The 21,927-nt window shown below is 40.4% G+C and overlaps 1 protein-coding gene across 1 annotated transcript; it reads right to left on the bottom strand.

Moving 5' to 3' along the window:
- Positions 1–791: 791 nt before the first annotated feature.
- On the bottom strand, positions 792–14,676 carry RB195_007395 (uncharacterized protein; the record flags this gene model as incomplete). Its single annotated transcript, XM_064180995.1, has 30 exons — positions 792–992; positions 1,048–1,170; positions 1,232–1,351; positions 1,418–1,522; positions 2,886–2,984; positions 3,550–3,705; positions 3,770–3,907; positions 5,061–5,129; positions 5,182–5,331; positions 5,398–5,485; positions 5,551–5,608; positions 5,986–6,075; positions 6,133–6,244; positions 6,322–6,437; positions 6,510–6,640; positions 6,706–6,803; positions 7,488–7,599; positions 7,656–7,745; positions 7,824–7,994; positions 8,921–9,017; positions 9,145–9,276; positions 9,999–10,039; positions 11,486–11,569; positions 11,623–11,744; positions 11,941–12,024; positions 12,909–13,028; positions 13,869–14,018; positions 14,164–14,314; positions 14,395–14,499; positions 14,567–14,676. The coding sequence occupies 30 exons, from the start codon at positions 14,674–14,676 to the stop codon at positions 792–794; spliced, it is 3,423 nt and encodes a 1,140-aa protein (XP_064037822.1).
- Positions 14,677–21,927: the final 7,251 nt, after the last annotated feature.

The raw sequence follows: 21,927 nt of genomic DNA, 5'->3' as shown, positions 1-21,927 counted from the left end.
GTGTAGCGATTAGAGGCTCCGCTTCCTGCACGATCGATTGGAGGTTCGAATCCGTCCAAGGGCCGACCAAACCTTTCATTCCTCCGGGGTCGATAAATTGGTACCAGACTTGTCTGGGAGGATAAAAACACTGACTTGACACATCGGCTAGGTCCCACAAATCATTCTATAGGCCAGTTACACGTTCGTAAACCTCAAACGATTCTGAATTGAAGTGAACGTGGGGGCGCATCCCAAGCGGATTGATTAGCGCCAGAGATTTTATACTTTATCCTTATCAAATTAGGTGTTTGATATCAACTCGATATATATGGCTGTAAACTAAGAGTTCGCAATAATCAACACATTTGATACACCACGTCAGATTCGTGGTATACAGCCTTTGACGCCGCTAGGCCGTTGAGAGAAATCAAAAAAAGTTCCAAATGGTAACCTCTGAGGAGTTACATTGAATCTGTATTGAACACAGTTTTTAATGACGAGGAATAGTAAATTAAACAATTAAATACATGCCGTGTGTTTTACGAGATTCTAATTTTGTCTTCACCATCAGACAAAGTTCAGAACAGTTCCTGAAATAAATATCACTTCTTCGTTGTTCGAAAAATAGAGACTGAGTCTGTTTGAAAATAACATCAATAATTACAGCCAGAAAAAAAATTGCAACAACAAGAATGAGATCCCGTGACTCACAATGAACGTAAAAAATTGCGAAGGTAAAATTGAAAGCTTGGGAAATTTGAACACATTTGAGGACTAATATACAAGAAAGGAATGAAAAGTGATCCCTATCAGTATGGAGAGTTCATTCCGAGTTTCGTGTCAAAACCGAGTTTCGTCCGTCGCTGTTCGCGAGCAAAACTGCGAATCGTACGTAGTTTTAGTAGTTCGTTTACTGTGAAGATGACTGCGATCCACAGTGCAATGGCTGAGACCGAAAAAAGAGACAAAGCCTCGTGCAACGGCACTCCGGACGCATAGGAGAATAGAATCTGTAGTAAATTCAAATCAATACACATCTAATTAAGAATCTCTCTAATCGAAGACCTGTGATCCCAGACACACAACACAGGAGGCAGTCCATGGAAGGCAGAAGAACGGCTTATCGTTCCAAATTGAGCTCAGAGGGTACACCCATGCTGAGGACAACACGCACAGCGAGAGAGCTAGCTGTATATGTGAAATCGAAAAAAAAGCAAAAAAAAAAATTCACAACAAAGTGATCACTTACATGAAACCCAACAATGTGCCTGATAGCCATGGTCGAGAGAGGAACTTCTGACATCCGATCGGTTGCAACCGAGCAAACCACATCCGAGAAGGAACACGCTACTGTCGCATTACTCACTAACTGTAAAAGTTTTAACTGTATTTTCTGTCTGTAGGTCCATTAATAGGGTAATATGCCAAGACTGACCAAGAAAAAAAATACAACGACTAGATAGAGTGAAGTAGGAAGAAATCCAACAAGGAAATTAATAACTGCCCATGAAATGCTCTGCCGCTGCACGTCTGTGGACTTCTGAAAATGGAGTTCAAAATTCTCTCACAATCCTTTAGAGTGATCTTGGGCAGCTTAAAGATACGTCGAATCGAGAGCTTATGTCAGATAAAATGTAGGTACCTCCACGAACTACTTCTAAACCTTTTGCTGTGTCAAAGATAGTTTCTATAGAAACTATATAAAGTTTTTTTAAAAATTAAAAAAAGATCTTTAAATTAAAAAAAAACATCTTGAAAGACTGCAGGAGAAAAATGTAGTGGTAAATCACTTCAATCTTTTTTATTGAGAGACAAAGATGCATCAGATAATTCCTACTTAAACATTTCTTAAACATCCCAGCACAAATATGTACGGAACCTAAATTTGTTTAAATGCTAACAGCAAGTTCCTGTCCCTCTTTAAAGCAAACTTTATATCTTCTCCACTAGTTACAGTACACTAAGCGGTTTCAAGTCCAGGTGATTTTGTGAGCAATTAAGTTTGAAAGTAATAAGGATGAAGGAAAACGCTTTATTCAGGAGGTCCACTTTTGTGTTAACACGATAGCTGGAAGAGTTTTCCGGAGCGATTTTTCGATTCTGCTCTTGGAAAAACGCTTCACGATACTGCGATTTACTGAGGTGTGCGCTAATGACAGGAATGGTAATCAATCAATCTAAAATTTCCTGGGTAACTTTGCATGTGTACTATGAGAGAACGCAAAGTAAAATTCTCAGAAAAAAAGGAACAACAAAATACCACATGCTTCCAAGTGTACGGGAAATCTAACCACATTTTTCTCATCGAACTAGTTAGCGTAATGGAAAAACGCAGTTTGAAGCGAACTTTTCGGTAAACTTGGGATCAAAAGATGAAGAAGAACGGAATTTCTTTAAGCACATAGTTAAAAGCTAATGGAAATTAGTGCCACATAAAATTTTCATGTTCTGCCTGGCAGAAAAGTTGACCCTTAAATGTTTATGAAGCTGTGTTGGTCATCTTCGGCTCGTTGTAAGTTATTACTGGAAGATTCTTCATGAAGGATAAAGTGTCAGGCGTTTATCAATCCGCTTGGGATCCGCCACCACGTTTACTGCAGTTCAGAACCTTTTGAGGTTTACGAACGTGCAACTGGCCTATACAATGACTTGCGGTGGCTAGCCGATGTGTCAAGACAGTGTTTTTATCCTCCCAGACAATTTTTGTACTAAACTATAGACTTCGGAGGGATGAAGGACCCAATTGGCACCAGGGCGGTCGATCAGTCGATCATGCAGTCCAGCGAAACCTTTTACCGACCGCGCTACTCCATCTCTTCAGGAAGAGTACAAGAATATAACTCATGAGAGTGGATGAGCTTTTGGATAGAGGAATGAAAAGAAATACACAAAGTGAAACAAACCTTGGACGAAATGCGAATCACATTAGTCTTTGGATGAAACGGTGTGAAGACTGATCCTACAGTAAGACAAGGCAATTGCACGAAGACAGTGAGGAATATCTGTAAAATATCACCTTAAGCAGATCCTTGTTGATGCAGGAACAGGAATTTCAATTTACGTCTAATATAGGTCTAATACACAAATACCAGCAACAGACATACTTAAAGGTATCACCTCACGAATCTGACGTGGTATGGATTTCCGATGGCTAAAGACTATACGGGATCGTAGATTGCAGAAACGGGTGGGATAATGCTCACTTCTTCCTGATTGCCGTAAAAAACGGTCCGGAATATGCGTCGCGTGCAAAAGGGTGGCGCGCTACAATAGAACTAATCGTAGAAAACAGCGTCGTCCCGGAACGCTCGAAGTTCTATTGGAGCGCGCCACCCTTGTGAACGCCCCGCATCTTCCGGGCCGTTTTTTGCGGCGATTACGAAGAAATGGTGGGATCCCACCCGATTCTGCAATCTACGATCCCGCGTATAGTCTTTGGCTATCGGAAATCCACACCACGTCAGAATCGGGGGGAGGGGGTATGCCTTTAAAAAATAAAGGAGAGTGTCTGCTGTTGTTAACTACTACAGAAAGAAAAAAGCAACAACTAGAAAGAATGAAAATTACCTGATCGTAATCAAATAGTAGTGGCAGGAACGATATGATAGTAAACAGAAGAGACAACGACAACATACAGGAGGCGAATAGGTGGAATGACAGTGAACCTCGAACTGAAGCCAAACGATGGCGACACGCAACAATGAGGCGAGGAATCACGGCCACCTGAAACAAAGGATGACCAACATGAAGTAAGCAATCAACTACAGTCGAGAGGTTCAATTCGTACCCTGTCGTATGCCAATCGGAAATCGCTAGCTGTGCTCATAAGACGATCAGCAATCTCTTTGATTTGTCTCCAGTCAGAGGCAGGATCCACACAACAGCTCCAATCTCCCACCGGCATCACACTCATTGATACATCCGCCTGTGTGATTGCAATTTACTCTTTGCAGATGTATTCACTGCACTATTTTCACCTTCAAACCTTACGTTAAATGATACCTTAAATTTATACCTAACCTGACCTTTTTTCCTTTTCTTTCCGCATACTCCGCAGACGTTAAGTACGTATAGTAACAGAATAAGATACGCCACAGTACTTTTCTGGTCCTTTTTTGAGATCGATCCGTTTGGTCTCAAAAAAAGACCAGAAAAGTATTATGGGCAGGTGTAGTGTACCGGTTAGAGGTTCCGCTTCCTGCGCGATCGATCGGAGGTTCGAATCCACCCTAGTGCTCACCAAGCCTTTCGTCCCTCCGGGGTCCGGATAAATTGGTACCAAACTTGTCTGGGAGGATAAAAGCACTGACTTGACACATCGGCTAGCCCCCGCAAATCATTGTATAGGCCACTTACACGTTCGTAAACCTCAAACGATTCTAATTTCGTCATGTGATTATATCGCTTTACAGTCCACTTCGCGTTACGGTATTGCGTATCTTCGAAAAGAATACCATTTCATTCTAACGAATTGAGGAATAAATTAAGTTTGTGAGCGCTTTTTTCACACCTACAAAAGCACATAAAAATAAAAAATGTAGCCAGAATGTCACATATGATTTGATGGAAAATTTTTCGCTCTATATTTTTGACAGACGCAGTATTAGAATTTTTGAATCTTGTTGATTCTTGTTTTTTTAACCAATAAAATGAAGTGTCAGATGGTCAAAATTGAACATTTTCGACAGCATTTACTTTTTTGCAGTTGAGACGATAAGGCCGCTGAACGTGAAACTGATGTTGTATGTATACGGAGAGGGAGCAATGCCTGAAGATACTTGCAGCCCAGTCCCCCACTGGTCGATCGACTGTCACTAGTCAAGGAAAAATTGGTTTTCTTCCAATTTTCGAATAAAAAAAAACTGATGCGAAATAATCACCACTATACCCTCCTTTTTCTTTTGTTTTTGCCATCATTCCCAACATCTTTCACCTATCATCAAATAAATCTTTTGTAATCTTTTGTATGCTCCATATTGTTTTTCATCATATTTTTTCTTCTTAGCGTTTTCTTTTCCTTCTCACACGCCTGATCGTTCATGAACTTCACACAGCACAAATCTCAAGAGAAAATCTACCTGCAGGAAAACGTTTGTATTTGCTACCGAAAGCGAAGATCCGATAGCTAATACCAGCTCTCCATACTCCTGAAATTAGGGTTCTCCACAAGTGCAAAGAAGCGCATATCCAGTACAGTACCTGCATTATTTCAAGCATTTCCAAGTTGGCCTGTGGTGTACAATCGGTAATTAGACTAACGAGTAACGGTACGTTATCCACTTGTTCTAAATGAGGTCGCACTGCCGCAATTCCCGTTGGAAGTTGAGCCTTGTTTGGCATTACGGCAACCTGAACATCAAAGTCCTGGTTCTATTTCAACACTTCCTAATTTGACCGCTGAGGACAACGATCCACCTTCGGAGGAACTTGGCTTTGCTTTCTTATCATTGGAGAACTTTGGACGTAAGCGGATGAGTACTTCAGGTGGAGTTCCTGATCAGATCTTAAAACGTAGACTTTTAATGGAAGGACTACTAATTTGCTGCGTTATTGGACAAAAATACTGACCGCGAAATATTTTTGAAAGCCTTTCCAATAAGATTATCAACATTCGTTCTCCGATACACTGTAAATGAACAAAGATGATTGCAAAGTTTCCTTTTTTTGCCTAACCTGGATAAACTAGGAAACCGGACGATAACTGTGTAACAAAGATGTAAATGAGAATCGCTGGATTAAAAAAGATTATAAAAAAGATTTTTGAAAAAGAAATAAAGAAAGTAAGATGATAGAAATGTGAAATCGCTCGGATGTTTTGTTTGAGTTGATACGAGTTCGTTTCTATTACGAAACGAACATTAATTGTCGAAGAAAATTTGAAACATAAATTCCATTACGAAAAGAACAGAAACTGTTTAAAAACATAAATTCAAACAGAATTCTAGAGGTCTCCTCCCTAACAGAAGAATAGAAGCACTTGACAAGCAATTTCCAGCTCCATACCTTTCGAAAGAAAGAAATCTTTCAGCGTCCGGCCGTCATCGTCGCAAATTTCAGCCAACGAGACATGGCAGTTCCATCCAGCTTCAAGACCTGAACTCTCTATTAAATTGATAACTTGACAAAAAGAATATGGTAACAGGGGCCGACCTAGTTTTTCAGCAAACACACGACTTCTTAATTCGTTCTCACGCGAGAAGTATACAAAACGAACGCATAAACTTTCGAGTTGATCAACTAGTTGCACTGCTTGAGGCATCACCTGTACAAGGGACATAAAAGCAACAATTTTGGTAAATATATAAATATATATCTAGATAAAGAGCAAATAAAAGAAACCTCATACTGGGTTACGATCATTCCACACAAAATATGGTCAGTAAGATATCGCTGAATGACTTCATCCGAAGTCCTCAGACAGCCGGAATCAAAGAAAACATCCCGTTCTGAACTATCTGCAAACGGTGCATAAGAACTAAAGACGTTATTATAAAGCTTCAAAAAAACTGGAAACATAAATTACTAACCCAAGCTGTGGGTCCGTACCAAGGATTCACTTCTTGGCGGTTCACGTAGTAAGGGAACTTCAAAGTAGCAATCCTTGAACGCGTTGTCTACCGGTGCCCTGAGGGGACGGTAGGAAAGTGCAAGACAATAGCTGTAAAGAAAAAAAAACTATTCAGGCAAACAGAATTTCCGAATTTTGACAGAAACGCAAAGTACCCGGTCACCGAATGTCGCTGGTAGAAGTCGGCTGTTGTTTTATAGATACGTTCAGTTATTGGAACAAGTGACTTCCCATCCCAGACATGTGAGCACGCCTATAAGGAAATAAAACACTATTATACGTCACAAAGAGAAGCAATTCAAATATACTTAATTTCAGGTAAAATTAAAGTAAGTAGTAATAAGAAGATAAAAATCAGATTATCTATAGGATGACAAGGATGCAACGCTAAGGAAAAACGGAATTCCCTTGCTTTGAGTCGAAACAATTATAGCTGCCTAAGATTGTCCCCCCATGATATATGAAAGTCGGCCTCGGCCGATGCCTACTTCATAAATAGCAAATTCCTGGTCAAAATCCAGATTTAGGCTTTACCTTATTTTTTCTTTTTTTCAAAAGTACTGGCGCGTTGGAGCCCCAGTTATCTTCCAGAATCTTCAACACCGTTATTACAAAATGTTCTGTCACTAAGCCGAATTAGCTCTGAGGACGAGTTGAACCAAGTGAAACAACAGACGAAACACCTCGAAGTTGCCTATCTCTAGAAGTAAATCTAAAATTCAATTATTTCAGTTGATTAAGAATCGCAGCAGCACAATATTCCCTACTACCATGCCCCATTACAAAGGAATATGTGAATGCCGGTCACGAACATAATCTGCAGCTAAATATCACGAATATAAATACAATCTTTAAAAAATGTATTGTAAGTTATACGTACGTATAAGTAGTTATATGTAGTTATACGTAAGCGCACACTCATTTTACAACACCGTACCTCAAGGACAAGGTTAGCTGTCCCTTGACAGGATAGGTGATAGTACAGAGAACGGTCGTCAGCGCATACTGTACAGTATGCCATCTCTAGCGGTGTCTGATGTTTTGTGAGCCTGAAATTCAGAGTTCAGAAAATTTTCTTCCAAAAAAAAAACAGTATGTAACTAACCCTGGCAGTGGTGCTTCCCCCGGTCTCCTCTGATAGAAACAAAGCGTTTGCGAAATCTCTTGAGACTGTTTCTTAGAACGTTGCTTGAACCTTGAAACTTAAAACAAATAAAAAAGGGAATAATAAAATTGTACAGGTGGATAACTAATCAATACATATGAAAGTTACCCGATAAGCTGAGGGAACACACACGAACATCGACGGCATGCAGTTGCGATCGTTCGAGGAACTGTGGACGCGACAGCGGAGAGGTGGTCCAGAAACGGCGTAAACAATGAGTCGCAACGATTCAAGAGAAGACACTGACCGATAACCCTCAAACTGGAGTCGAATCGTGACCTGCAGCGAAGGAACTCAGAGAATGGAGCAAGTGGTTAACGTAACATCGTGCAATCAACGTTGTAATGCATAAATTTGTCATTAGTGCTCGGTAACTACAATTCTCTTAGAACAACACCCCTCTGTAAGATTAACACTTTTTATAGTCCTAAATCATCTTATGAACCAATCAAAAGAATTTTGGCGAACGAACAACTGCACATAGGAGAGGCGTAGTCCATTTCCATGCTAAATATACTGAGTCCACACACTTTCCAAAAAACGAAATTTTATCACCTTCCAAAAAACGAAATTTCATCACTTTCCAAAAAACGTCTTCGTAAGTGCAGTTAAATAGGGTGGTCCACATGAAGTGTGACGAGCTATGGAAAATCCAGGGACGCGGTGATCCCTTGAGCCAAAGAAATGGGTAAAGACTGGACATTCTTTCAAAATTGGACCCCAGCCCACGGTGCAAAGAAGACAGACTGGAGTGATGTGAGACTAATCTTCCAGATTTCTGGACGAAGGTTTGACCGATTGACCGTCAAAGTCGTCTGATCTCAATCTTTTGGATTTTGTTGCCTGGTCGATTCTAGAGCAAAAAGCTTTCTCTTTTGAGCACAAGTCACCGAATTCGCTGGAAAGAGTATTGGAGAAGGCATGAGAAATGATTGCACGCATCCTCAGAAATATTGAAGCCAAAGGCAGTTATTCTCTATGTGATGTGTGAGAACTTACGTAGAATTTCCTGACTACTGAATAGAAGAAAATATTTCTTATTTGGGTTTATTGCTGCAAAATTGTTGGTAGTTTTTTGTGTAACACTTCGTGTGGACCACTTTGTAGACAGATAGACATTATTTCCTTTTTCAGAACTTTCAATTCAACAAAATTCTATCAGATGTACATTCCACAAATCCTTTAAAATCTGCCAATGAACACACCAGTTCAGATCGTCAAAATCAACACTCCAAGAACCATCAAGGTGTAGCTCCGAACTTAAGTCCATGATTTCGAGATTGAGGTTTTCTTTCGATTGCTCTGAAAACCAGATATAAGAGGATCGGATTATCTTAGATTCAGGATTGATACAGGATCTCTCCCAGAATCTTCCACAATGAACTGAATCATAACGTCATCACATACAGTGTATTTGGTTCACACTCACCGTCATAACTTGGTCGGAAAAAAATCACTTTATCAAGACAGGGATTCATCGGAGATAGTAGGCCTTTCTTGTCAAAAAACGATGTACCAGTAAGGCTTCCAAGCAGTGTTACGAAGTCTTTCATTGAATTCACTGCAATGAGCGGAATGATGAGGCAACAATCACATAAAAACAACATTGTTTCCATTTTCTCGAGCTTTATTCGTCCATCTTTTCAAACAACGTCAGCATTTTATCGAAGTTTCCAATCGTTTTCTTTGTTTTGTTACTGGCTACAAAATATTTCCTTTCTCGCTTTCCCTACTCTACACCTAATAATTCGCTAAAAATTCGCTAATAATTCTTCTAAACGATGAATGAAGCCAGGTGGCACTAAATTTGAGCCGCTGATGAGCATTAGAAAGAATAGCATCTGAAGCCAGAGTGACGTAGAAGTACGAACAATCAGCCAGCTTTTTCTGAAATTTCCGCTGGATCCACCTTCTGCCGTGCTTTCAAACAGACATAACTTCACCCAATCGCGGTGAAGTTTTGAAAATCAAAAATCCGCGTAAATGACAAAAAATTGCTCCACTTTCATTACCCTCATTTGAAAACGGAAAATGAATAACTTAACTACTGAAATTATTGCAACAAGAGTAGGACGTAGTCCATCTTTTTTATTGATTTTTTTTTGAGTCTTCACGTGTTAGACATTTTATTCCCCTGGACAATGAACAAAATTCTTTTACAAATTCATCATAAACAGTGTTAATTTTATAGTCATTCATATTTCTTAAAGAAGAAACTAAATATCTACATTGGTAGTTGCAACAACGTCCAAAAATCGACATGGATAATCTAGCTGGACTTACCTTCAGAAGTGCGAAGCTCATTCCGAACAGCCGCATTGCCCCTAAAAATTAATCTTGCAATAAATTAATGGAAAAATAGAATATCATTTCAAAGTCTTTGCAAAAAAAAACGCATATTGGCAATAATTAGCATATATTTTGCTAGCAAAATTAACAAATGATCTCGACAACCCCGAAATGTAGCTCTGCTTCTGTTGAGAGAACAGTAGAAGATGGACATTTTGAATAGTATTACTCTAGTTAATCTAGAAATGCAGAAATCACCCATTTCTCTATTTTTCTTGTAATCTGATTATCCTAACTATCAAAGTAAGCTCTTAGCACATCGATTTAAAGCTGCTTACCATTTTCCCACAAAGATCGCAACTTTTAAGGAATCGAGTGGATGTTGCGAATGTTCTGGCTCAATATTTTGGTGAAAAATTTTCTAGGGATCACTCAGAGGTTACCATAAATCACTAAAGTTTTCTGTTTATCAGACAAAGGGAGGCGGCGTTTTGCAGTTTTCACACGCAGTCATAAGAAAGAAATCATGAATTAAGAAAAATTAATAAAATTATTAATGAAAAAATTAAAATCAAATTAAGAAATCATGCTAGTTGCTTTTAATGTCTCCTAACAACATCAAATAATATAATAGGAATATTTTTTTAGGGCAGATGTAACGTATTCGGTAAGAGATTCCGCTGAACGTTCGAAACCGCCATAATACCGACCAAGTATTTCATCCCTCCGGGGTCAAAAAATTGGTGCGAGATTTGTCTGGGAGGGTGAAAACACTGACTTAAAGGTATCATCCCACCACGAATTTGAGATGGTACGGATTTTAGGTGGAGTATTGGTATACGGGGTCGTAGATTATGGAGAGGAGGGTGATTCCGTCCATTTCTTCTTAATTGTCGTTAAAAAAAACGGCCCAGAAGATGCGGCGCATGCAAGAGGCTGGCGCGCTCAAATCGAAGCCGTTGTAGAAAATAGCGCGCCGGAATGCTCGAAGCCGTAATTACGATTCCGTATAGGCGTAGGCATAAAACATCTGGAACCCGCACCACCCCAGATTCGTGAGGTGATGCCTTTAATGCATAGACTAGCCCCGAGCAAGTCATTGTATGGGCTGGAGAGATACTTTACACTTCACTTTAATAATTTTTAAATGCCTCTGTTTGAGCATAATTTATTTACTAAACTTTAACAACCTCTAGATCTTTAGTGGAAGTGAAGGAGAAGATTTAGAATACTAGACCAGGTTAACAATCGCAGATCAGCAACTCTGCCGCCGGAAACCAAGATTAAATGGGTTGGATATATGACAGGAGGATTGTTCTACTGAAAACCGCCGGCTAAGGGCTGTAACCATGTGTGCTAAGTTCCAGAGACTATACATAGAACACAAAGACATCCAAACGAACAAAACAAAACTTATAGAAAAATACTGCTTCTAATGATGTTCCACTTATAAATCTTATGATAGCAGAATCTTAACTCACCACTGTCGTATGAGCAAAAAAATAAAGAAGATCGTTGGTGTAACCAGTGGTAGTATTGTCAACGAGGGAATTGCAAAAATGAACCTAAAACTGCTGAGTTATTTTGTTTAAAATTACTGAGTGAAGATTACAAAGACCTTGTAGCAAACAGGGATTGGTTACCATCATGGAGAAATCGTGCCAAACAGGTAAGAGCACTTGTGCAGATGAGAACAGGTAGAAGCACCCGTTCACCTACTACATGTAAGCAGTAGTGAATCTGAAGCCAGCATCATTTTCAAAATTATGTATTAAAGATGGACATGTATAGATAAAATACTTTAGGAAAAAAGGAAGAGACAAAATGAAAATGTTAAGTATTTGAAAGCAAATGGCTATTGGTTCTCAGCAAGACAAAAATAACGAATAATCAATTACTGTGCTAGTGAAGATAGGACAAAGATAAATTCACAAACGTGGTGCTCCAACGGAGAAGGCTTCCAACAACTAGCCGCAACGGAATTCAAATGATCTACTAGTGGAGTGGAAGTGGCGACTGCCTGAAGAAGATAGTACGTTCGGCGTAAAATATGTCGCATCGGGGTAACGCATCGCATCCTCGGTGGAGGAGTGCACTGATCCTTCTCCACTGAGCGCAACAGGCTCCTCGTAGCTCTCTTCTCCATCTTTTCAGAGTCTTTTGTCTTTTTTACGTATAACAGTTTGTGAATAGGATTACGTAGTCTTTAAAAGTCCTTCTCCATTAGCTTTCCTGCTTTTTTTTTTTGCTCATACAGCACCTCTAAGATACACGTTTGCAAGATTTAATTCATATTCCGTCTTTTGTCGTCGTCGTGCACGAATAGCAGCCTTCATAGTTGTAATAATAAAAAAAAAACTTCATTTCGCTGGTTTGGTAGTTCTTTCGAAAGCCAGAACATCTCTTCAATGATTTCAGTTTAAAGGAATTAGGTTTCTCTCTCATCTTTCGCGGCTAGTGTTCTTCCAAGATGAAATTTTTCCTAACTTTTCAAAGCACAAATTATACATAGTTCTGCATAGAGATGGAGAAGAAAATCGATCTCTATGAATTAAAATCTCAGAGAAGCACTAATAACAAAACAAAGGACGAATCTGATGAGAAAGTACTTTTCTCGACTATTTCACATAAAAAAAGAACGAAAAGCTGTGGAAACCACGAAGGAAACAGCTCCGAGGAGCTCAAAAAGCTTCAGAAGGTGTTATTACGAACAGACGCGACGTGTCTTCGGTGCAGGCACCCACTGAGCTTTATCTACACTATGTGGAAAATGCAGGCCTCTTTCTTTTCTTGCTTTCGATAGTTTTTTATTACTATTTTCAAATAATAATGCAGGAATAAGAATTAAAGAAACGCAACACAAATTTAACGACGCTACAATTTAACTATAAGTCCCTGACATACCTTGACAGCAGTGAGTGGTATCGATGCTCCTGTGAGTTTGTCGACCACAACTTTGCTCGACACACGATCGCCCTTCTTCAAAGTCTTTCCACTTTCAAGACGACAGTCACATGGTGCCATCTTAATTCGCTTCATTGTAGTAGATGTGGTTATGATTCGCAAATAGCTTCCTTAGGAAATTCCGTTTTAAGTGGAGGTGTTTAGACTTCGGTTCAAAACCACTCTCTCATTCTCTTTCGCTTTCTTATTCTTATGCAAGCTTTTTTTTTGAAACTAGGCTGAAATAAGTACTCCTATAAGTTTTGGAGTTTATTTAGTGGCATAAAGAAATCATTAAATCATCAAAATTATAAAAACATGCAAATATATATGCATACATTGATTGATCATATAGATGTTAGTCTCCGCGAGACTCTCAGCAGGAATCAGGGTGAACGGACAACCAACTGAACTTGTAGACGAGTTGTGTTATTTGGGCTGGATGCTGAGAAACCACGAATCTGGGGTGGTGCGGGTTTGGTGAGTTATGCCTATACGGAGTCGTAGATTATGGCGTAGACTACACACGGCTGGTGCGCTCCAATCGAACTTGTTGTAGAAAGTAGCGCACCGGAACGCTCGAAGCCGTATCTTCCGGACCGTTTTTTACGGCAAGGAAGATAATCGGAAGGAATCACCCTCCTCTCCATAATGTACTATCTCGTATAACAATACTCCACGTGAAATCCGTACCACCTCAGATTCGTGAGGTGATGCCTTTAACCACTTCAACAGAGTATTGATCAAGACGTGTCGGAATCACAGCAAATGAAAATCATTCCTGCACGATTATACTAGACTTGAAACCAGTTAGTTTCACAATACATTTTCAGTATCTCCTGTCACTTTAATCAAATGATCAGGGTTGAGAAGCATGTGATCTTATCGCAAACTTTGCATTTCTCACTTACGAGTACTGACTTGAGATGGTCTTAGTAGGAGAAGATCATTTTCCACAAGCAGTAGTCGTGGAACTGCTACAACGTTCCCGTCACGAAGTGCAGTCTGTGAGAGCATATCGTCGGACAATGGTTCGCCCAATGGAGCATATGACAAAGGCGAAGCGGAAAACTTGAAATTGAGAAGAAATTACAACAACACTATCAAGACATCTTTTCACAGAAACGTTTCTAAGTCACACGTTGCAAAAAACCCAAGCGGAACCCGAGGTTCCCCCCTCATCCTCTGTCCCTGTTTCCGTGACCGGACTACTAACCTTCACGGCATAGTCGAGAGCTCTCAAAACCATATGTTTCTTTATTTCTAAAGACTGCGCGTATTGTTTCCATTCAATATAATGTGCGAGGCACAGAAAAATAACATGAAATATGGCTAGTCCCAAAAGACCAATCGAAAGTCGATTTTCTCTAAAAGAAAAAGAAAAACGAAAGAAAAACATCTAAGATATAATTCCATCAAAGAATGGTGACTAAAGTAAAGTACTTACATGGTGACAGCTCCCACCATCAAAAATAGGGAAGAGATCAGAGAAACGCAGAAGAAATTCCAACATAATATCCTGTTTGTCGAACACCTGTATCCACCATATTCCCTTAAACGTTCTAAGATTTTAATATACGACCAATACACAGTGAAGACCAGAATATTAAAAAACATACTTTGAATTCTTCCAAGCGACAACATTAGCTTTTCCATGTTTTACTAAACGGAGCAAAGCTTCTTCCGTAGAAAGACCTTTGGAGAAAAGAAGATGATAATCATCTTCCATGCAATACTGAAATATCAATTTAAAAAAAACACTATTTCACCAAAAAAAAGGATAGAAATCATGACACCAAGATAAATATGAGATAGTTCTTATGGTGACACTTGGGAACCTAGGAAGAGTTGCTTAAAAACGCAATGTCGGATATAAACTCTCCTTTTTTTCCACACCAGCATGACTATCATTCCCAGGAAATGAAAGTGCTGCCAATTCGTGAAAACTTCAATTTATGGTGAAAAAATGCAGAATTTGTATTTTTACTGGAGATGAAGGATCGCAGACAAAAACTTACCCCAACTGCAGAGTTTTGCGATAGTTCTTATGTTAGTACTCAGGTTAGAAGTATCGTTGAACTCTGTGCGGGAAAACATTCGTCTAACTCCGTTGGGATACAGTTAAAGGCAACGTTAGGGGTAACTTTTTTTTTGTCAGGAATCCCTTCATCTCCAGTAAGTAAGAGGACAGAAGTCCCTACTATTCTGTTTCTTTTTTTCCCCTTCTTTCTCTTTGCTTTTCTCCTCTTTCTGCTTCTGTCTGCCTTAAAGCCGGTGACTTGATTGAAAAGATCCGCACTAGGGCTTTGGGGTATTCCAGCTTACACAGCTTACTATGTATTTAGCGATTAGTTTCACCTTCTTTGAATTGCGTAGACGATGCCACGGCAGACATACTTAAAGGCATCACCCCAGGAATCTGGAGGTCGTAGATGGTGGAGAAGAGACCGTTGCGCCCCGCCCCTCCTGCGATTGGTCTGAATGAGTTTTCGACAAATCGCAAGCGGGAGTGGGACGCAAAGGTTGCGCATTGCAACAGTCGTAAAAAAAACAGCGTTCGGGGTCGTCCGTTTACGTTGACACAGGGAGAGATCAACGGAATCACCCTCTTCTCCACAATCTACCACCCCGAATAGGGACCACCCGCCTGAAGTCAAGAGAGGAAGTGTTTCACCCAGGATCAAGCGTAACGATGGGACACGACCTCCTTACCGGTGAAAATACGGAATTATAAGGAACATTGCGCACAGGTCAAAGGCAGCAATAGGACCGTACAGGTTCGATTCTCAGCGCAACCAAATTTTTCTAAAAAAGGAAAATACATAGTATATTAATATTTATAGTTAAAGTGAATTCAATAACATTTGACAACAAAAAAACACACATAATATCTGAATAGTGTTAGGTTTATAAAAGATCGTTAATAACTTCGTGAGAAGACCACTTTGGAAAAAATATTAAGACCATGTTTCGTGGAAGAAAGGTTGCTCTACAGAATGCTTGGATTGCTATTAGGGATCATTGTTTTTTTTGTTTGGTATAGTAGACAGATGTGATACACAAATGGGAAAATTGGCACTTTTTCCGTCTGTGTCCCATCTAAATATTGTATTGTAAATATTCTAATAAGAACATACTTGGGAACAGTAAAATCTGGAATTTGATAGAGAAAATCCTTCTTTACAACATACTAAGAACCGTACAACTTTAAAAATACCTCTTCCGAGTTACTAGACATTATTTAAGATCTTTACATACTTATCCACGCTCGAACAGAAAGCAAAATTCTAGCAAGTTTTCCGATCCCAGAAAACGGCTCAATTGTTTAAGAACTATTCTCATATCTGAATAAAGTGTGAGGAAATCTCCTTACACAAAGTTTCTCTTTTCCAAGTAATCCGATTCCTTGAAAATTTAGACTGCAAAAATCTTCAAAGAAAAAACAACAGGAAATGTTCAGCTTTTACCGTCTAGATCCCAAGAAAAATGCAGGAAGTTCCACAGAATATTAATCTGAAATTTTTGTAAAAAAAAAATCCTTCTCTGAAAGATACGTCTAAAAGTGTGCTTCAAAGTGCTCTTCTCGCAAAATTATTAACTATCTTCTAAACTTAACAATGTTCACACAATCTGTGCATACTTAGTAAGTAAATGTTATTAAACTCATGGTTAAACTGTTGCAAAATATCTAATTGTGGGTTTTCAACTTTTTGGTCCAGGTCTAGGTTCCTTCGTTCGCGAAAATTTCGATGCATGAGGGGTTCAAAGCCTCAAGACTTTATTGTCGTCTTTGTGCAACATGTGTCCTGTTCTCTTTTTTTTCTTTTCTTTGAAGGCAGCATACCACGAATCTGAGGTGGTACGGATTTCACGTGGAGTATCCGTATACTGGGTCGTAGGTTGTGGAGACCAGGGTGGTTCCGCTCATCTCTCCCTGAATCACTGCAAGCAGCCGGCCCCTGAATGCTGTTTTGTACGATGCCTTCTATTGCAACGCGCCACCCTTGCACGCGTAGCGTCCCTCACTGCCTACTCCGAATTGATTTTCGACGAATCGCAGGGCGGAGGCGGCGCAAGAGGTGGAGCTTTGCAATAGATGGCGTCGTACAATACAGCATTGTGGAGGCGGCTGTTTACAGTTATGCATGGAGAGATGGGCGGAACTACCCCCGTCTCCATAATCTACGACCCCGTATACGGATACTCCATCTGAAATCCGCGCCACCTCAGATTTGTTGTATGCTACCTTTAAGATAATGTGCCTTTATCGACCTCCCTTCTTTGTCGTTCTCTCCTCCAATCCCCTTCCCTCTCTTGACGTCTTTTCTCCTCACTATCCGCGCACCTACAGTTCGCCAACCGTCAGAAGATGAACAGCATCCTTTCGCCAACCGTCCAAAAGTGGAAGGGGTCGAAGCACCAGCTTGACTATCCCAACTATGTTCGAGCGTGAACCATAACTCTTCTTTGTTTACCTTGATATCTGGATATCAAGGTATACATAGAAGAGTTCCCGACCCCTAGAGATCGATATGTTCTCATTTAATTGCTTTTTTTTTGGGGTAGATGTAGTTTGGGGGGGAGGAATCAATCGGGGTCCTAAGGCGTAAGCATTAGTCTTAGAGGATCTATGACATGTAAGCTTCAGTTACAAAGGGAAAAAAGTAAGTTAGAGCGTCGACAAATAAGGGTGCCACTGAATGATTCCACCCCTCAACTACATTTTCTCCCATCTTTTCTGTGTTGCGATTGCAAACGCATTATACAGATAAGACGGTATCTTATCGATGTAGCAAGGAATTCTTCTTCTGCGGCTCACCTCGAACACATTTTGATCAATTGCGGGCAGAACGTTTTATAATCGATTAATCACCGCTACAGGATCCCATCACAGCATGAAGAAGGAAAACAATATAAATTACAACAATTTGTTCAATGTATTGGCTGAGTCAAGAATCCAACATTCTTGAACGGATCCCAAAGTCCTGTCCCGGCATCTAGTAAGCTCCTAGCTGTTTGATCGCCTACTCACGACAGCTTAAAGTCACCGTCTCAGCACTCACGAATCTGAGGTGGTGAGATTTAGGAGGATAACACTATACGAGATGGGAACTAGGGAGGAGGTGATTCCGTCCATTTCTTGCTAATTGCTGTAAAAAAACGGCCCGGAATATGCGGCGCCGCACAAGACTTGCGCGCTCCAATCGAACATCTTGTACAAAATGGTGCGCCAAAACGAATGAAGCCGTATCTTCCGGGCCGTTTTTTACGGCAATTAGGAAGAAATGGACGGAATCACCCCCCTCTCCGTAGTCTCCCAAGATGTATACGAATACTCCACCTGAAATCTGCACCACCTCAGATTCGTGGGGTGATGCCTTTAAAGTCACCGTCTCAGCAGCTCAGCATTGCTTTTTTCTTCTAACGCCTAAGCATTAGTCTTAGAAGATCTATGACATGTAAACTTAAGTTACTAATAGAAAAAAAGTAAGTTAGAGCTTCGGGAAATAAGGGCGCCACCGAGTGCCCCCGCCCCATCGACATTTTCCGCCAGCTTAAATCACTAGTGAACATGTACAGTAGTTACACAGAAGACCTTATTCGCTCTGGAATAGATAGGAAAAACCAAAAGGAGCTTGCTAGTGCGGCAAAGTTGTTTTCTGGAAGAAAAGAGGGTAATAAAATGGGCGAAAAGAGAGTTAATTCCAAGCACTCAACACTGCCTTAATCGAACTGTTCTTCAGAGCGCTAAAAACGTTTTTAGAGCACAAAAATCGTCCTCAACTCTCAAATGCGGATTGGGGAGAAGCCATCTTTCAGGCGTTCTCTTTCAGTTTCGGTTTTTTTTTCTGGGTTGAAACTGCTACATGATATGACTTCACTATTCACCTTCAGTAGGCCTTATCGGAAAATTTGTAAGAGTTAAAGCATTAGTAGTTCCAGCTCTTTACCCTCTTTTTCTCTCCCTAGCTTTGGCCTACATCGGATGGATCCTCTAAGAACAATGCTCAGGCTTTAAGGCTCGAACTGACATAGCTATCCTCTTCCAATAAGCCTCTTTGGAGGATTTGGTGAAATTAAAGCATTAGTAGTTCCAGCCTCTATATTACTTTTTTCTTAGTTAAACAAAACAGCGGACACGAACGTCTGAGCGAAGAGAAAGTTTCGAATATTTGTGTGGTTTGGAAACTCATTACGAAGAACATCAGAAAACTGATGTGTTACACGTGTGAAGCGCCTAATTATCGGGAAATGTGGGCAAGCCAGTTTTTACATCTGAGAACAATTTCGATTAGAGCAGTGTTGAATGCGCATCCCTAACTCTCTGTTCGCCAATAGAATGAGCAAAAATGTTTTGGAAATGCTTTAAAAGAAGTAATGAAGAATATGAAGAATTGAAAGAATATGAAGAATGGTGGAAAGAAATGGAACGCTGGAAAGACTGCAACAAAAAGACGAACTTTGTGAACTTTGTCTATAAAGAGTGTCAAAGTCAGAGGAAGAAGGAAGTGGAACAAAAACCGGAACAACTAGACGGAAATCTCGAAAGTAAAAGAGCACAGCAAAGTCGAACAAACTCAGAAAAAAAATCTCTCTCTTTCACCGAGTTACGCCACATGACTCCCAAAAATCAGTTCACATTCGAGAAAAAAAAAAAACAGTACGTGAAGATTTTACACCGATTTCACATCTCAAACCAAAGCAACTAAAGAAGAACAAGTGATGAACAGCTTCCCGAGTTCGGAGCAAGTCTAGAGACAAGTGTTGACCAAAGCAAGGTGCTGAGTGTAGTCGAGTAACATTGCTCCCCACAAAAAGCCAATGAGAAAGGAAAAGATACAAACGATCATTGAAAGTAGATCAACAACAGTCTGAAGGAGAGATACGTCAACTAACTGACCAATGGAGCGAAAACATTGTGAAAATTTACTCCAAGCAACAAGAATAATACTCTACAAACAACAAGGATAAAGCTGACAATGCATCAAAGTTTGAATCCTATGAATGAAATGGACATTACTGAGAAGAATATAACCTCAAATGGGGTACTTAATTCAAAAAGACAAAGGCAGGGTTCTTATGACAATTCAAAACCAAGTCGAAATTTAAATAAAAATAAAAACGCATCACAATGGATCATCCTAAGGTCAGTAATGCTGAATAGTGTATATATAGTACGGCCAAGACGACATGAAGCACATACGCAATTGCGTACGCAGCATCTCTCGCAGCGTAGCGGCTACGAGCGTGGTGAAACGCTTGCTGGCATCACCCATCGCTGCAGTTTGCGACGGTCCCAGCTCGGTCCCACTGCTGCCTCCACTGCGCCGCTTCGGTCGAGTACGTAAATGCAAGGCAGCTAGACTCCTGATTCATGTCCTTTTGACCCGACTACAGAAGAGTCAAAATGACATGAAACACGTCGCAGTTGCGTAAGCGGTTGCGCTCGAAGCGGTGAGGTGGAGCGCAGCGGTTAGGATCGAGGTGGGCCCACTGCTGCGGTTCGCGATGCAACTGCACCGTGTTTCATGTCATTTTGACCCGGTTATAATATGAGAGGGACCTTCGACTGCCACTCATAAAAGACTGCACTCAAGTACACATTATAAAACTCGGGGAAAATGTGGTTGGCGGTACTCCACGGCGCTCTTCTTTCTGGAGGCTCTATCTCCTTTCTTCTCTTAGACGGTTTAGCCTAAATGTCATATAGTCGGCTTAAAATGGCATGAACCACGAGTGTAGTTGCGGTGCGTTTGCGTAGGCGTTCGAAACGGCGCGGTGGAGGCAGTTGTGTATGAGTGTTTCCGAAAACATCCGTTTGCGCCATATTGACGCAAATAAGATCATTTTAACTTATTTTAAGATTTTAATGTATCTTTTTCGCAGTTTGAGAACTGAAGCACATATTGGGATCAGATTCATGGTATTGCGGCTTCTCGCTATTATACTGAGATCAGTTCACAAAATTATTGGCTTTAAAAGATTTATTGGCCGAATGTGCTCAACCAAGCGGTTGCGATTAGCAACGCATTTCTTTCTTTGCTCACACACTTTCCTCACTTCTTCTTTTTCGTTCCCTCAGCAGCTTTAGCAGTAATATTCTGAAATTACAGAATAAACTACTCCCGTGCATAATTTTCATAGTTGTCTTCCTATCTACTCCTTGTAGGCTCACGCTCTTCCGTATGATGTTTATGCCAACGTTTATGAACGGTTAGGAACCTCTCCAGAAAGCTCAAAATGTTCAATTTTCCCATTAGATCCCACAAAAAAAACTGTACTTGCTAGAGATTGTATGGCATTACTGTAAGTGCACTAAGTCAGTAAGGTGAGTAACGATACACAATTCATGTGTCGAGCTAAAAATATACAAAAACAGTACGAATTCGTCTAATGTAATCATTTATCAACTGCTCGTGATTAAATCGAAAATAACAATCGCTTGAGCATCTCTTCTACCACGTTCGCACATATTTGCTTCGAAAATGATGGAGAAATGAAGAGAAACGAGAAAAACTGGTTCCCCACACGCCACCGAGGTGCTACTTTGACCACCGCGCGGAGATCGCACGCGGCGGAAAAGACGAAGTGACGGTTGGCCGGCGAGGAGGATCGGCGGGCCTTCATGGAGGTACGAAGCAGTTTTTATTTCCATCAGCTATACAATGGTTGATCCGCTGAGGAAAAAATCCAAGATTCTGAGGATCAGCTGATGCAACTAGCGCTATCCATCTTTCTCTTATTTTTTTCCTCAAGAAAATTAGAGGTGTTTCGAACTCAGTGATGAAGAGAGGCGATCGATTCTCGTCTCAACTTTTCCTCATCGCCACCCTGTGTGTTTATTCTGCCCCTGTTTTTCTGCTGATTCCATTCAACTGTACCTTTAACAATATGGATCAAATACGTGAATTTCAGGACATAAATCCAATGGGTATCCGCAAATATCCGCTTTTGAGAGGAATGACATGACAGGATGATA

Source organism: Necator americanus, chromosome I (genome assembly GCF_031761385.1).
Source record: "Necator americanus strain Aroian chromosome I, whole genome shotgun sequence".
NCBI lineage: Eukaryota > Metazoa > Nematoda > Chromadorea > Rhabditida > Ancylostomatidae > Necator > Necator americanus.
Note: the sequence above shows the minus strand (reverse complement) of the source record. Positions and strands in the feature narration are given on the sequence as shown.